This window comes from Dreissena polymorpha, chromosome 11, assembly GCF_020536995.1.
Source record: "Dreissena polymorpha isolate Duluth1 chromosome 11, UMN_Dpol_1.0, whole genome shotgun sequence".
Classification (NCBI taxonomy): Eukaryota; Metazoa; Mollusca; class Bivalvia; order Myida; family Dreissenidae; genus Dreissena; species Dreissena polymorpha.
The window spans coordinates 19090827-19109002 of NC_068365.1; the positions used below are offsets into that span (position 1 = coordinate 19090827).

Sequence of the window (18176 nt, forward strand, 5' to 3'; positions counted from 1 at the left end):
CATAGAAATGCCAACGAGAATAGTGTGTTGAAACATCGTCGTGTTTTTATAGGGCGCATGCAAAGGATAACATCCGTAGGTTGCCATTCAGTAACATGTTCATGAAGTTTATTCATTATTTTCCTCAATTTGTCTCGAACGACGTCTGTTTAGTGAAGCGCACGGATTCGCTGCGCTGAACGGCACCCATGTTTATGAAGTGGTGCATATGGACTGCCAGAGCCGCCATAGCAAGAGTTATCAAAGGCTCTGGCAGTCCGTTTATATGGACTACATACGGATGTACAACAATGTAATCCTTTGCATGCACCCTATAAAAAACGACGATGTTTAAATACACATTTCTCGCTGATATGTTTATGTTTAAATTTGAAACAGTGTATTCTGTATCGAATACCACATCGTAATCGACTTTAAAGGCTGGGGCATATAACCCGACGTGCAAAATATTGGTGTACTGCGGATGCAGCGTACAAAACATAACATAAGTCAATAAAATCAATTATTTCTTGCTTTAATGGTACCATTTGGATGAGCTTGTGGTTTAGATAGGTAAACTTTAATAAGTTCTTGCAGTTTCAGTGTTCCTTAACCCTTGCATTGTTGATAACATTTTGCACCCATGGACAAGAGAGAGCTCATTGCAACTATAAGCAGCCCATTTGGCTATAAAGCTTAATTAGAGTTGAATTATTGCAACTACAGAATGAGCGCTTTTGGACCTGACAGCTTTAAATATTAACCAATAATGGACAGCACTAAATCGGTCATTTTGTACAAAAAATGAAAACTTTAAGTGGCATTTAATGACTTTTAGACATCAGAAAGTTGCAAATTTTTAATTTTCTGCACACTTCGACTTGTTTTGTTTTTACAAATTTAGAAGCATTTATGCGTTGGATGTATTTAAACCCTGTTATTCAATGTCAAATTTGGCCAAAAATCACAATACAATCCCAAAAATGGCTAAGCAGCAATGCCCCTTTAACATTATTCCTTATATTTAATTGTATTGTTTAAATAGATAACTGTGTATATTTAATCAAAATGGCTCCGTATTTCACACTTGATAGGCCACTGCTGGGGCTTGAACCCAGAACTCATCTCACATTGTAAGATGCGTTTTTCAATTAAACTACAATGACTGTATCGTGTGAAGTGGAGCCAACTTACATGTGCACCCACATAAGTGAACAAATCATTCCGTCCATATATTTGTACTGGCCGTGTTCTGACACATGTCGCATAACTGTTTACAACAAAAGATGTATACATAGATATATATATATACATAAATGGGAAATAAATAACCCGTCTATTTTTAATTTTTGTTTCATATATACACATTTGCTAGCAATGATTTATAATTATATCATGTTGAAATCATTTATAGACAGAATATTACTGAAACTGCAATAAACTATAAGATGGATAGATATAATGTTTCATTCTATCTAGTACAATGAACAAATGTTCTTCCGATGCCATTTTCACTAAGGTATAGGTATTGAATCCTGATATACGACTACAAATGTATGTCGGTTAGCATAAAATATTCAACAAATCCTCATATTCAAGCTGGGTCATCACTTAGTGAAATAATTTGTGGACATATCATAATAGAAAAATGCATTTCATGCCTCTATATTGCTTTATTACAGGGTTCCCAGCTTTTTGTATGAACAAAATTTCCTGATTATTCCCTGATGGAAAATAAAACTTCCAGGATCATAATTTCGACATATTTCTTGTTTTAACACTGTATTATGTGAATTGGGAATAAGACATCAAACTGGGAATGGACATCATTTTGACGATTTTCTCAAACAAAACTATTCATTTCATGATCTACCTATATTTTTGTAATATATTATCTATAATTTAAGCTTAATAAGAATTTTTCCATGACTTTTCATTAACAGTGATTGAATTTTTATCATTTAAAGTGTATTTTTAAAACCGTGTCCATGCGCGGCATGGACACAGTTTCATTTCATGAGGATTTTTTTTAATTAATAAAAAATCCAGTTTTGATGTAAAATCAATTTAAATGATGCTATTATATATGCAAGTATATGTTTTAATTATAATTTGTAAAACTAGATAAATACAACAGATAAAACTGCATATTATGCACTTTTGATAAAACACAATTTTTTCCCTAATTGATGTCTTATTCCCAATTCACATTATACAGTGTTTTTTAGACACCCTGAATAAAGAGCAGTTGCAGACATAACTAAGCTACATGTATACTACAAAGTCACCATAGCCATGCAGAGGAAATAATTTGCTTTAATTGTATGGACTTCTCGACATTAGTCGGGAAAGTCTGACCAAACAAAATTCCCTGATTTTTCCCTGATTTTAGGAACTTTTCCCAAATTCCCTGACTTTTCCCTGACTGGAAAAAGTGAAAGTCTTTTTCCAGGTTTTCCCTGATTTCCAGGTTGGCTGGGAACCATGTTGAACTATGATAAAATGTTCTTTAGATGCCATGTGTTTTAATATATAGGTCTATTGTTCTGAGATATTAAAGGGATCTTTTCACGGTTTTGTAAATTGACAAAATTGAAAAATGTTGTTTTCGATTCGCAAATTTTCGTTTTAGTTATGATATTTGTGAGGAAACAGTATTACTGAACATTTACCTTAGTCCAATATAGCCATTATATGTATCTTTGACGATTTGAAAACCTAAAAAATATAAAGCGTTGCAAGGCGAAACGATTGAATAATTTGGAGAGTTCTGTTGTTGTCGTTTAAATTTACGAAACTACGAAGATTGCTTATATAAGGTATAAAATACTTACACTGTGTATACCCGGCGGAATAGCCTAGAGGGCTAATGCGGTTTTACTTTAGACTAACTCCAGGACTCCGGGGGTCACTGGTTCGATCCCTGACAGCGTCTACTTGTTTTTCATTTTTTTAATTTTTTTCTTGATTTTTTACTGGAGCTTTTAAGATCCAATGTTTACATTTATCAATATAAAGCATTTAATGACACACTTCAAAATATGCCAACATCTGTGAAAAGGCCTCTTTAATGAAAATGCCTGTGGGTATGTGGCGAATATTTAAAAAATCTGCAACTTGATATATGGTGCTAACATGGTAAAATTGTATGAGCCCAAAATATAATGGATGAATGCGTATTATGCTTCTATGCTTATACTATGACGACATGTTCATACAATGCCATTTTTATTAATATATATGCCAAATTTAATGAAATGGACTTAAAAATGTGTGTCGCAAGATACCAAGTAAAAAAAATCAGCATTTTAATATATGTACGGTCTTCACACGGTAAAATTATTTGTGCCCAAAATAATAATAGATGAATGCATATTAGGCTTCAATGTTGCTTATACTATGACTTCTGGTTCATACAATGCAATTTTTATAAATATCCATACCAAATTTAATGAAATAGACTTGAAAATGTGTGTCGCCAGGTACCAAGTAAGAAGAAAATCAGCATTTTTATCTAGGGTCTTTACACGGTAAAATTATTTGTGCCCAAATAATATAATAATAGATGAATGCATATTTGGCTTCAATGTTGCTTATACTATGACTACTGGTTCATACGATGCCATTTTTATGCCAAATTTAATGAAATAGACTTGAAAATGTGTGTCGCCAGGTACCAAGTAAGATAAAAATCAGCATTTTAAGTAGGGTCTTCACACGGTAAAATTATTTGTGCCCTTAATAATAATAGATGAAAGCATATTAGGCTTCAATGTTGCTTATACTATGACAACATGTTCATACAATGCCATTTTTATTAATATATATGCCAAATTTAATGAAATAGACTTGAAAATGTGTGTCGCCAGGTACCAAGTAAGAAAAAAATCAGCATTTTTATGTAAGGTCTTCACACGGTAAAATTGTTTGTGCCAAAATAATAATAGATGAATGCATATTAGGCTTCAATGTTGCTTATACTATGACTACATGTTCATACAATGCCATTTTTATTAATATATATGCAAAATTTAATGAAATAGACTTGAAAATGTTTGTCTCAAGGTACCAAGTAAGAAAAAAATCAGCATTTTTATGTAGAGACCATACACAGTAAAATTATTTGTGCCCAAAATAATAATAGATGAATGCATATTAGGCTTCAATGTTGCTTATACTATGACTACTGGTTCATAAGATGCCATTTTTATAAATATCTATGCCAAATTTAATGAAATAGACTTGAAAATGTGTGTCGCCAGGTACCAAGTAAGAAAAAATAGCACAACTTGAACAAATTACAAATTAGACAGGCACACAATATCATTATAAAAAAATATCATAGTAATATGAAATGGCCGTAAACAACTTTAAATAAAAAATAATTACGAATTTTTTTAAACTGAAAACTTTTTTATGATAGACTTGTTTTTTTTCCTAAATTATTAATAGCGATAGCTGTTTTGCACAAATTATAGGAATTCGCGATGCAAATGGTCAATATTTAAAAAAGCGTGCAACTTATTTTTAGCTCATCTATTTTTTGAAAAAAAAATGAGCTATTGTCATCACCTTGGCCTCGGCGTCCGGTTAAGTTTTGCGTTTAGGTCCACTTTTCTCATAATGTATCAATGCTATTGCATTCAAACTTTGTGCACTTACTGACTGTCATGAGGGGACTGGGCAGGCAAAGTAAGCTAATTCTGGCTTGCATTTTGACAGAATTATGTGCCCTTTTTATACTATGAAAATTGAAAATTTTGGTTAAGTTTTGTGTTTAGGTCCATTTTATTCCTTAAGTATCAAAGCTATTGCTTTCATACTTGCTAAACATTACTAACTATCATAAGGGGACTGTGCAGGCAAAAGTTATGTAACTCTGACTGGCATTTTGACAGAATAATGTGCCCTTTCTATACTTAGAAAATTGAAAATTTGGTTAAGTTTTGTGTTTAGGTCCACTTTATTCCTAAAGTATCAAAGCTATTGCTTTCATACTTGCAACACTTAATAACTATCGTAAGGGGACTGTGCAGGCAAAGTAATGTAACTCTGTCTGGCATTTTGACGGTATCATGGGCCCTTTATACTTGAAAATTTTGTTAAGTTTTGTGTTTTAGTCCACTTTACCCCTAAAGTATCATAGATATTGCTTTCATACTTGGAACACTCGCAAACTATCATAATGGGACAGTAAAAGACAAGTTGCATAACTCTGATTGTCATTTTTACGGAATTATGGCCCTTTTTCGACTAAGTAACTTTGAATATATGGATACATTTTGTGTTAAGATCCACTTTACTTCTAAAGTATCAAGGCTATTGCTTTTAAACTTCAAAAACTTTCATGCTATTATGAGGATACTGTACCTGGCAAGTTGAATTTTACCTTGACCTTTGAATGACCTTGACTTTCAATGTCAAGTTATTAAATTTTGCTAAAATTTCCATAACTTCTTTATTTATGATTAGATTTGATTGATACTTTGACAAAAAAACTCTTACCTGACATACCACAATAGACTCCACCCAAACCACCCCCCCCCCTCGAATCCCCCCTCAATCCCCCATTATTTAATTAAAGATCGTCTTATAAATGACCACCACACCCTCACACTATATACCCCACCCCAGAATTTTTTTTTTATGCCCCCCAGTAGGATGGCATATAGCAGTTGAACTGTCCGTCAGTATGTCAGTCAGTCTGTCCTTCCGTCCGAAAAAAACTTTAACATTGACCATAACTTTTTCACTTTGAAAAATAGCAACTTGATATTTGGCATGCATGTGTATCTCATGGAGCTGCACTTTTTAAGTGGTGAAAGGTCAAGGACATCCTTCAAGGTCAAATGTCAAATTTATGGTGTCTGTCCGTCCGAAAACTTTAACATTGGCCATTACTTTTTCAATATTGAAGATAGCAACTTGATATTTGGCATGTATGTGTATCTCATGAAGTTGTACATTTTGAGTGGTAAAAGGTGAAGGTCAAGGTCATCCTTCAAGGTCAAATGTCAAATAAATGGCGTCTGTCCGTCCGAAAACTTTAACATTGGCTATCACTTTTTTAATATTGAAGATAGCAACTTGATATTTGGCATGCATGTGTATCTCATGAAGCATCACATTTTGAGTGGTGGAAGTTCAAGGTCAATGTCATCCTTCAAGGTTAAAAAAAAGTATTTAAAAAAATTCAAAGCGGCGTTCTTATGAAGCTGAACATTTTGAGTGGTGTAAGTTCAAGGTCAAGGTCATCCTTCAAGGTCAAGGTCATCCTTCAAGGTCAAAGGTAAAAAAATAAAATCAAAGCGGCGTTCTCATGATGCTGCACATTTTGAGTAGTGGAAGGTCAAGGTCATCCTTCAAGGTCAAGTTCATCCTTCAAGGTCAAAGGTCAAAGAAATAATATTTCAAAGTGGTGTTCTCATAAAGCTGCACATTTGATTGGTGAAAGTTCAAGGTCAAGGTCATCCTTCAAGGTCTAAGGTAAAAAAAATAAAAAAATTCAAAGCGGCGAAATAGGAGGCATTGTGTTTCTGACAAACACATCTCTTGTTTTTTTTTCAAACATGATTCAAAAGCACAAATATTTATTTTTATTTTTGAAATACCGTCCAACCATCCCACCCAAAAATCCCCCCCCCCTAAAGTTTTTTTTGATTTTGCATTTTTTTTGCATTTTTGGAAGTTAATGTAATAAATGACCACACCCCCACACTATACACCCCTCTCCACTCCACCCCTCCCTTCTTTGTGTTTCAAATTGAGATAGGTCCCTACACCTTTTAAAAGAAAAATAGATGAGCGGTCTGCACCCGCAAGGCGGTGCTCATGTTTCACATTTTTCAACAGTAAGCGACTAATGCTGATGTTGTTACGCTGAGTGGCATATGGGTGCTGATGTCGTTACTGAGACTCATATTTTCACAAATTTGAACAATTCTCAATTAATTATTTTCACAATTTTCAACAGTAACAACTCATTTGTTCACAATTTTTAAAAGTGTGCAACTTATTTTTCCATAATTGTCAATATGGCGGGGCTCATAGTTAAAATCTTCAACATTGCGCGACTCATTTTTCACAATTTTCAACATTGCGAGACACTTGTTTTCACAATTTTTAAAAGTTTGCAACTGATATTTTAGGAATTTTAAATAATGCGCGACAAATTTTTTCACAATGTTAAATAGTAACCACCAATTTTTCTCACTTTGAACATTGCGCGACTCATTTTTCCACAATATGAACAGTGTGCGCCTAATGTTTTCACAAAGATAAAAAAAGCCCACTGTCAGAAATTTTATCCAAAAAAACCCACATGGCTTAATGGAGCTAAACAACCCTTTTTACGTTCAACAAGCACACAGACCAATGACAGAAGAACTACTGGAAGAAAAACGGGACGATTGCACGTTACCGGTACGTAAACAAGAATGGAAAAACGTATAATTGTATCGTTGCTAAGCGCCCAATACCTAACACCTAACGCAACACCTAATAATCCTTTTTATCCTATATATTTCCTTAGTATCGGGAGCTACCGCCCCCAAACGCCCGCTTTGTCGATAGCGGTAAACAACTGGGTACCGGTAGAGTGCAATCTAGCCTAAAAAACAACAACAACACACAATGGATCCGACGATGAGCCGAAAGTGTTGAATAATTGTGAATTAAGAGGAAGGTAGTGCACGGTAAGCAGTGTTCGTAGTTTCTTTCCCCGGCCTTTTGATTATTATACCGTGGGTTTATGTAGGGTACCCTGTTTTTCCAGTAATTTCCCTTGTTTACTGGAAAATGGGCGGGTCCGGGGGTCTGCTGCGTTTCACTCCTGTAGTCTTTATACTATATAGGGGTATTTTTTTATTTAGCCATTAGATTAGCTTTATGGATAGAATTTCAAACTCCTGTGATTATTTAAATATTCAAATTTAGGACTTGGCCGGTATATTTTTCATTCGTAATAATAGTAGTGCGTTCAGTAAACGGAACGTTTTACGAACATTCGGAACAGTTCGCGCGTTTCCGTAACTGAACGGACCGTTCGGCGAGAACGTTCCGCAACGAAACGAAACGCATTTGGGCGGTCGTTTTCATAGGTTACAATACACTAAATGAACGCTTCATGTAGGGCTGTACTCTCTAAAAAAATATCATAGTTGACAGGAAGGCATGTTTTACACTTTTTACCATTATTCAGGTGTTATCTTGCGGAGATAATGGTAGGGCATGAATAGGTGTTCACTACTGAATCCCTGAAATATGATACACTTGAAGACTATAGTAAACCATTGCACTAGAAAAGGTTACATTCCACTAAGAAACGGCCGAAAAAAAAAGTTGCAAAAACAGTCGATTTTGATTTGTGTCAAGTTCTTTCTTGCATTGTACATGACATATCTTTTTTATTGCATAAATCGATTCCGCTTAGAATGGCCTTTAAGAAAAGGTATGGTTATGGGGGTCTCTATGTGCAAAATGTTGCATTTATTTTCGCTCAAAGTTGTCGCTTTTACATTGAATTATATAGGGAAACTATTTGGTGTATTATGACCTAAACGCAAAACCAGGCCTAGTCACAAAGAAGCTGTATTTACAGAAAATCATCATTTTTTTAGTGAGATATGATGCGTTTTGGCAAATTTCACGGAATAAATGCGTTTGTTTCACGAATTTAAGGAGCATCGTGAGTTTTTAAGAAAAAAATACGTTTTCAGAGGAAAATAAGAAAAAAAATGTACAAAAACTCGTCTTGAGCATCTCAAATCGCAACAATTTGTGCTGAAAGAGCTCATGAACACGTTTTAATAGTTGTTTACTTCTTTTTCTACAAAGCTTGTAACAATATTCCAGTATTTTGACCGATTGTAATTATTTAGGGTAATCGTTTTACGCCTGAACGCCCGTTATAAATCAAAGCTCCGAACGCGAAAGCCACATGGCTTATCAGGCGTTATAATAAAATGCATTTTAAAGCATTTCTACGTGAAAGATCGGTCTGAAAATTGGCATGCACATAGAAAATTGGTTAATAAATATCGAGAAGTGCTTATTTTTCGCGATGTTAACAGTAAACGTTGTCTTATAGGTTACAATACACTAAATGAACGCTTCATGTAGGGCTGTACTCTCTAAAAAAATATCATAGTTGACAGGAAGGCATGTTTTACACTTTTTACCATTATTCAGGTGTTATCTTGCGGAGATAATGGTAGGGCATGAATAGGTGTTCACTACTGAATCCCTGAAATATGATACACTTGAAGACTATAGTAAACCATTGCACTAGAAAAGGTTACATTCCACTAAGAAACGGCCGAAAAAAAAAGTTGCAAAAACAGTCGATTTTGATTTGTGTCAAGTTCTTTCTTGCATTGTACATGACATATCTTTTTTATTGCATAAATCGATTCCGCTTAGAATGGCCTTTAAGAAAAGGTATGGTTATGGGGGTCTCTATGTGCAAAATGTTGCATTTATTTTCGCTCAAAGTTGTCGCTTTTACATTGAATTATATAGGGAAACTATTTGGTGTATTATGACCTCATAGCGAACAAAGATGGCGGACAGGTTGTAGAAATTTGTTGTTCATTTTTGATATTTTTAATTTTATGCAAAATTCTGAATGCAACATCGGTAAAGTTGTACATTATTTATGTATTTTACGTTTGTGCGTATATTTAAAATAAAAATGTGTTTATTTTATTAAAAGCAACTTATTTATTTGATGTTGTTTGTATCTTTACAGGCGTTCGGCCTATAGTCTTTATGAAACAGATAGACTAAATCATACCCAAATGATACGTTATTATGTTGTTTAAATACACATTTTTTATTTCAGTGTATAATATGTTATATCAATTCATGTTTAGAACACTATTCAATTCACTCTGACTGCGAAAAAAGTTTATTTTATACTTTTGTTAACTAATAGTAAATTCTAATAATATGATTATAGGTGCTACCTAATTTACGGGCAAAAGCTTTTTAAGTTTTTTTGATAACCATGTATTATTAATAAATATATGGACATGATTGTGTTCAAAATATGATAATTGTTGCAATAATTTAGTAATGCATCCAAAAAAATCAATCTTAAAACGAGTTACATGTTCCAAGCTTGAAGATCTAGCATCTTATATATTTTTTTGTTTTCTAGCCACAGGAATTCAAAGTATATATTTGTACGACAAAGTACAATTTGTACTTCGACATACATGTTTGTACTTCTACGTACACATTTTCTGAACAGCCAATCAAAACACTAGTCTCTTGAGCCGCTTTTCCTTCAGATTTATTCATAATAAATGTTTAAAACTTTAGTTGAGGACAAAATGAATAAAAATATCAGAATGGCAAAATAACGTCACATAGAAGTTTCAAGTATTTAATGCATTGAAATAGATTATATACAAATTTGAAGAAGATTCAATTGTTACCTTTTTAAAATTTAAATTGTTCAGCATATTGTGTGTCTGAAATGATCATGCGGGGCGGAGTATCACGACCGTCCAGCGCATTACTGTGTTGGAAATTCCCAACGGTAACCAGTTACCAAGCATTAATGGGATAAATAATGTATTATAAACTCCCCGTTGGTGGTATTTTGTGATAACCATAACTTGCATAAGTCAGAGGTTAATTCCGCCACGCCAGGTCAATATATACGCACAATATCTATGAGTTAGCGGTCGATAGTCGCATAATTTGGTATAAATTATAATAATAATAATGTTTCATAAATACGCACAATATCTATGAGTAAGCGGTCGATTGTGGCATAATTCGGTATAAATAATAATAATAATGTTCAATGTCAAAAATCTCTAAAAGCAACAGACGTAAGGTGTCTTCTGATTGGCTAACACTCAAGGGTCGGTGAAAATTGTACGTCGAAGTACATTTCTCGATCTACTTAGTAGGTCTTGCAGACTTTCGACGTCATGGTACGTCATATAGACGCTAAGTACTGTTCCTACTCAGGAAACAGTTTGTTTCATCAAATGTCTCAATTCAACTTGACAGCTTGCTAAAGCAGTTGCATTTAGCATACAGTACACTGATTTAACATAATCAAAATCATGTGATGTGTCAAATCAATTTTGATTGACAAATTTGACAGGATTTTTGTTTAATCCAATAAGTTTTAGACTGTCAAATAACAGCTTTCGTCTGTATATCACTGACTTCATCAGAAGAATGATTTCTACTGTTGGGAAACGTTAACACCACTAATTGTCTTCTTATTTATTATCAATGTATAATTAGTGTAACAGCATAACAACATACTTGATTCGCAATTAAAATATTTAATAAATACAGGTATCTTGCAGGTTTCTAATTTTCTTTCGCAAACTATTGTTGAATAGTTTAAATTTTGTCGCCACTAAAAAACTAGCCATTTTGTAGCAATTCTAAAATCACAGTCTAAACTGCATACACTTAGCTCTATAGTTACAATATGAATGCAAATAATAGAATGCATCATGTTATATCATCCATTTTTTTTATTTAAACATTCAAATAACACATAACACAGTACATATATAAAAAGGTATGTGGTATTGTGTGGAGATACAAAACACTTCACATCATTTATTTGCACATAAAATAATAGTTACAAAATAAGTAAAACTAAAACACAATCATCAACCTACATTTCAAGAATATTTACGTATATGAAATTACTAAGTGGTGTTATTGTATTACCTTTTACAAAATTAACATTGCTGGTTTTGTACTAGCCATAAAACATTTATCATGGATTAACAAGTAACAACCAATTTATTAATTACACAATAGAACGGAAATCATAATAATTACATTATGCATTTACTAAACAAGCTATTTGCTACTGTTTAGAATTACACTATCTTACTAAAAATGATCACAGGTACTTAGTGCTTTTACATACTTGTGGTAAGTTTTGTATTACTAGTTTGACAATTATCGGCAGACACTTGTCGATATACAGACAAAATTTGCATGGGAACTTCCTTTTTTTTCAGCATAATTGCCTTCAAATTGTTAATTTAACAACCCTTTGACATTGTTTGCACATCTGATCTTATTATACAATAGCTGATTTTTGTTTATAGATAGACATATATAGACTTTTCAAAGTTCTATAAAAGTTCACACATGTTCCATCCAAGTAAACAAGCAGAACCAATAAAGATCACCACAGATAATAACTGTGTGTATAGCTTGGAAATTTGATAGATCAGGAATCCCTCCTTTGTTGATTTCTGTAAACCAAAACTGTCAGTTTTGCTGGATAGAATGGCTTGTATGATGCTCAGCTCTTGCCTTCGGCTTCGCAGAACAGCTTCTAAAAACGGAAAACCAACAAATATCTTAAAATTTGATCAATAATGCAGACAATTTATAAATGTCTTGTTTTTTTGTTGATTTCGAATCTGGAAGATTTTTTACGTAAGATTGTAGTACGAAAATCCAACGGTATCGGATTTTGTGGTTTTAGGCCTAAACTAATTATAGTGATATGTAACCTTTCGGGATATCGGTAAAGTGCGAGCAGACGAGGTGTAAATACGTTAAAAATTAAAGCTAAAAGACTAAACAGTTAGATCGGAATATCTTTAAATTTTGTGAATAAATGTGTTTCTGGTGGATAACAACGACAACTTACCAGAATATTGCTCATAATCACACGTAAAACGTCTTTCTGAGACTTTGTGTACACACCGGTCTTACTCACAATAACGAAGTGACGTCACCATCTATGTATAGAATGCTTTCTGAGAGCGAATGAAAATGCGTCACATATTCTGACAAATAAACAGTAGGGTGTCGTTATTGAAATACCGCGAGAATACTGGAAGAATAGAGATGCCAACTATAATGTTTAAAACAAATACTTTTTTAACAAGCGTTTGTGATTTGTCAGGATAATAATAACAATAAGATATCGAAAAGATCAAAGCAAATAAATTCGACAGAAATCTAAGATTCGGCAATATATTTAAGACGGGTTATGTTCACTTAAATTGTGTTTGGTAAAGACTGTAACTATATGTAGTGAACCAGTCTTCGGCTTATACTCACTGAAGAAGAGCATTCAGGGGAGATAATTGAGTAATGACTTAATTCTGGAACGGTTGCGAAGAAAAACAAATAATGCGAGAATATTTAGTGCGATTCGCTACACAATTATGATGTCATTGATATAACTTTTCCTGAGGTATGTATTTACATGTGATTTAGCATATGTCAAAGTGTTTTTGATTTGTTCAAGGCCATAAATAGCATCGCGAAAATATATGTCGCGTGGCAAATTTTTTTGAGACGTATCCATATGTGGTATTCTTATGTAATTTTAGGTCTAAATTCCCATATGTATGAACGGTCAACGCCCGCTTCGCGGGCTTTTGCCCGTATAATGTTGTGTTTTATGTTTAGTTCATTGAAGAAGCTGACTCTGCAGTTGCCTGATGGAACAAGGGTTTCCTTCCATGTTGATGAGGAGACGTACAGGCTTGCTGTGGATGAAAAGGGTTTGTACCAAGGAATTAAACTTAGCCAGAAATGATCTGACTTTCTTAATCCTATTCAGCCGAGTTACTAACTAGGTCAGGTCTTACTCGGCCTAGTTATATTGATTTGTTAAAGAAAGTCTAAACGATGTGTGCGCTCATTTAGAAATGTATTAAATAAAACAATAATTACACTACATAAATTACATATTCCACACAAATCAACTTTTTTAATCATGTATTTTGTTTATCTTTTAGATGAAGACACTATTCGCTATCTTGTCAGTCAGACAGTTGATGGAGAGCAAGATTCTGGTATTGTACTAGCTGATTAGGTCACATGATCACATACACTATTTACTAAGCTTTACATACTAGAATCACTTAAATGAGCAGATTTTGTTACATAGTGAATTTATATAATCTCGTTAAAACTGAATAGAACATTGTTTAATTTCTAAGTGCTAGTTACAAAAATAAAGTTTCTTGACAATAATTATTGTAGTTGAACTTGTTAACTAAGTTCGGTTCAAGTCAAAAGCTCATACATTTGAAAGTAAACTCAGTTCAGGGCTGTATTGCTTCTTAAGCAATGGCCTTATAAAGGCCCCTTCCCCTGAGAGAATTTCTTGAATTTCAGTTTATTTAATTCTGAGTATTACAATTAACATATCGTTTCTCTCAGTCCATTTGTTCTGTTTCATATTTTTGGCTTTGGCTGTTTTATCTGAAAAACACTTTCTTGACCTACAAAATAAAAAATTATTTATGAATTAATTTCCATGTTTGTAAAACAGGAAGGATTTTTCAGATTTATCAGATGTTCCGGCCACCGAAGATCAATCAGTTGATGCAAGTAGTTTGGACTCCAGAACTGCAGACTCAGGAGCTGCGACTGCATCTGCATCAGGTTATTTTTTAATAATTAATTAATAAAACTCCTGTTTGTACACACGCAATATTAAATACTTGTTTAACCATATTGGTGCTATTGTGTTATGAAAGGTATGTCATGATTTTTTTCATGGACACAATCTCTGGTATTGTTAAAAGTACAAAATCAGAATCCTAGAAATATAGATAGTCACTCAGTGCTTTACTCAAGATTTTTTCAGAAGTCCCGGGCCGATGGGGTGGGTAAGGGAGGACTGTCCCCTCTTTACTTCATTTTATTTTTTTGATACATTTTAAGAGTCATATGGCGTCATTTTGTGCGCCATGACTCTTCAAGAAAAAAACAGCTATAAAATCAATTATAAAAATCATTTTTAAATTGTTTTTAATGGTTTTAAACTTTCCCAGCATAAATAGTATAATCCTGACTTGAATATTCCCCTAATACATCTGTATCATACCGACTATATTACTGCATAATTGCTAATTTTCCAGTTTCTATTATTACCCTATAATCCTGTATGGTCCATTTTTAATAAAAGCAAATGCTGGTTAATATTAATGATAATATTGCTCGAGAAATTCATAAACACAAATATTGCCATTCGTTTAAAGTATCAAGGGAATATCTGCATAAGTGACCAAAGATTTGATGAAATATTGCCACTGAGCATGCGTAAATCACCCGACGTGATGCATGCAATAATATAATTAATCAATACATTCACGCTTTCCATCAAATTAAACGATTTTGTATATGCTGCATAACTTTTGCGTCCTTTATATTAAAACAAAAGTTCGAAACAAAAAAGCACTGTTTATTTGAAGTTTAAATTTGTTAATGTCGCTTTAACATTCGGATGTGTATTTCGGATTGATAACTTGTAAACATTTACATTCAAATTACAAATTTAATGATGCTCATTTGAGATTTCTACAAAACATGAACAGTTGCGTAATGAATTTAATGTTAATTTGTTAAACAAGTCAAATAATTTTTACAGTTTTATGCATGAAATGCACAATTTCCATGTGGATTACAACCTGTTGCCATCAGTCTTCTAAGTAACTGGCCTGCTACGAGTGCTGTCGCTCATACAAAGCGTACACTCTAAGTGGCCAGTATTGATTTTCCAATATGACGTCGCTCCGCCTATAGGGGGCTTTAGTTGGGTAAAGCGATATATGTAATTGACAGAGGATATTATTCGGCTTTCAAAATTTTCTTCGAAGTTAATATGGCTTTGATCTTAAGACTGATTAGTGGCAGTAACTGCAATAATACACTGATCAGAAAGTTTCAGACGCCCCTCGGACACTGATTTCGCAATTCACGCGTCCCGACGATGGACCACTAAATGGCCTGTGGAAAACACTGTTACTTTTGTATACACATATGGTAAAATGACTTCAAAGCTTAAAATGTGATGGCTGGTTGATCTGTTTTTAGGTGTTCGATGGACCCATGAAGGGTTATTGTTGATGCTGTCTCTTTATGAAGAACATAAACTGAAATTTGATTCCGCATCCTTCAAAAACAAAAACGTGTGGAGATTGAAAGCAGAAGAGATGGCACACAAAGGAATTACTGTCACGGGTGAAGCCTGTGACAGTAAATTCCGGTTGATGAAGTTTAAGTAAGTTTTTAATTCGTATTATAGAAGAGGGGAAATATGGTTTTTGGCCTGTCAGTCATGCTGTCTGTCCCAAACCTTTAACCTTGCGCATAAATTTTGCAATATTGAACATAGCAACTTGATATTTGGCATGCTTGTGTATTCATGGACCTGCACATTTTGAGTAGTGAAAGGTCAAGGTCATCCTTCAAGGTCAAAGGTCAAATATATGGGTTCAAAGCGCAGTAGGGGGCATTGTGTTTCTGACGAACACATCTCTTGTTATTGTTAGTACAAAGGAAATCATGTTACAGGTGAGGCCTGTGACAGTAAATTCCGGCTGATGAAGTTCAAGTAATATGCAAACCATAATATGCAACTTTTTCTGTTATTCATCTTTCTATAGATACTGTTGTTTTGATTTTGTTAAAATGTCTTGCTTGGATTGGTTGAATTAAACAACACACACATAGAACTGAAAAAGTGATTATTGAGTTCAATGTCATGTCTAAAAATAAAGTGTTTCATTCATTATATGTCAACTAAAAACAAAATATATTCAATCAATGCAAAAATCAATTTATTAAGCCTGATGAGTGTGTTTTTTCAGGGACAAGAAGATAGTGGACCAGCATGCCACTAGTGGGAGCGGGGGAAAAAGCTGGGAATACTTCCAAAGGATGGATGAGCTATTTGCTGGAGATCCATCTGTAAGACCAGCGATGGTTGTGTCGTCAATGCCCGGTTCGTTTTTGTTTTTGTATTTGTTATTATAATTAAGGGTTAACTGTTAAAAAAGGTTGTGATACAATTTATGAGATTTCCTGTTTAGTATTTATTCACTGAGACAATTTTCTAAAAAAATAATGTATTGTTTTAGTTAATGTTCTAGTAAGCAAATAAGTTTTTATGTCCCCTTCCTCGAAGAAGAGGGGGTATATTGTTTTTGGCCTGTCTGTCTTTCATTCTGTCCCATAACCTTGACCTTGGTCATAACTTTTGCAATATTGAACATAGAAACTTGATATTTGGCATGCATGTGTATCTCAGTGTATCTCATGGGTCTGCAGATTTTGAGTGGTGAAAGGTCACGGTTATCCTTCAAGGTCAAATATATGGATAAAAATCGCTCAAGAGGGGGCATAGTGTTTCTTAAACACATCACTTGTTATTAAAACATGCATATACCATCTCACTTGTAACCATGCTGTTTGCTTTGTTGCAGTTAAAGGCTCTATAAAGGTGACAAAACCAGTTATTATGCATATCATCTGGTCTGTTTTTTACCGGATTTCAGTTACTCGTGCATAAAAACTGCTAATAAAACAGCTTAGGTATAACGTTGTCAAGAATTATGGAAGATAAACCCGTTTCATAGTTGGAAGAAATGTTTACATTTTTGCAACTAACGTGATGTGTAGCCCAGAGCGTTGACATATGCTAAAAATAGCCAAAAGAAAATTCAATTTTAATTATATTTTAAACAACTTTCAACAAGCAGAAACTAACTTATTTGATCACTACAAACGTTTTAACCATTAAGAAGAGACCTACTTTGTGGGTGATACCGGAAAACGTTAAAAATCATCGTTATATTTTTGGTGACCTGAGTCACTTTCACTTTCTCTTTTCCGAGTAAACAGCGATGTAAATAAACTGATTGTTTGTAAACACAATTGACTTGGAGGACACTTTATTTTGAGCTCAAAACAAGTTTTATTGCTCATTTTTTATTGTAATGTCCAATAACATATATATATATTGTTTTTTTATAACCTTTATAAATAAAATATGAAAATATATTTAAAAATCGGTAAATAATTACGGATCTTCACCTTTATAGAACCTTAAAGCAAGATGTTACTGTAACTGCAAAGCCGCCACCTGGGCCACGTAGACCCACGGTTCATAAAGCACCAACTCCCCCACCAATTGACCAGCCAGCAGGAAGGGCAACCACCCCTTCTACAGAGGGGACTGATGATCTTGTTGCTACCCCTCTTATCAGAAAAAGAAAAAGTGGGAGCCAAGACCCTCCAGAATGGTTCCGGGGCTACATGCTAGAACATTCGCAGAGACTAGACCACTTGGATGCCCATAACGAGCGTTTGACTGCTTTCGCGGAGCAAAAAATCGTCTACTGGAGCGACTTGTTGAGGCTCTGACCTCCAATAAAAGTTGAACTGTCTAG

General features: G+C 33.9%; 1 protein-coding gene across 1 annotated transcript; it reads left to right on the plus strand.

The window, feature by feature from the left end:
- Nucleotides 1-13683: 13683 nt before the first annotated feature.
- LOC127850324 (uncharacterized) lies at nucleotides 13684-16761 on the plus strand. The gene is made up of 4 exons (XM_052383289.1): nucleotides 13684-13790; nucleotides 14287-14385; nucleotides 15820-16006; nucleotides 16596-16761. Exons 1-4 carry the CDS (start codon nucleotides 13712-13714, stop codon nucleotides 16759-16761), a joined length of 531 nt encoding a protein of 176 aa, XP_052239249.1. The 5' UTR covers nucleotides 13684-13711.
- Nucleotides 16762-18176: the final 1415 nt, after the last annotated feature.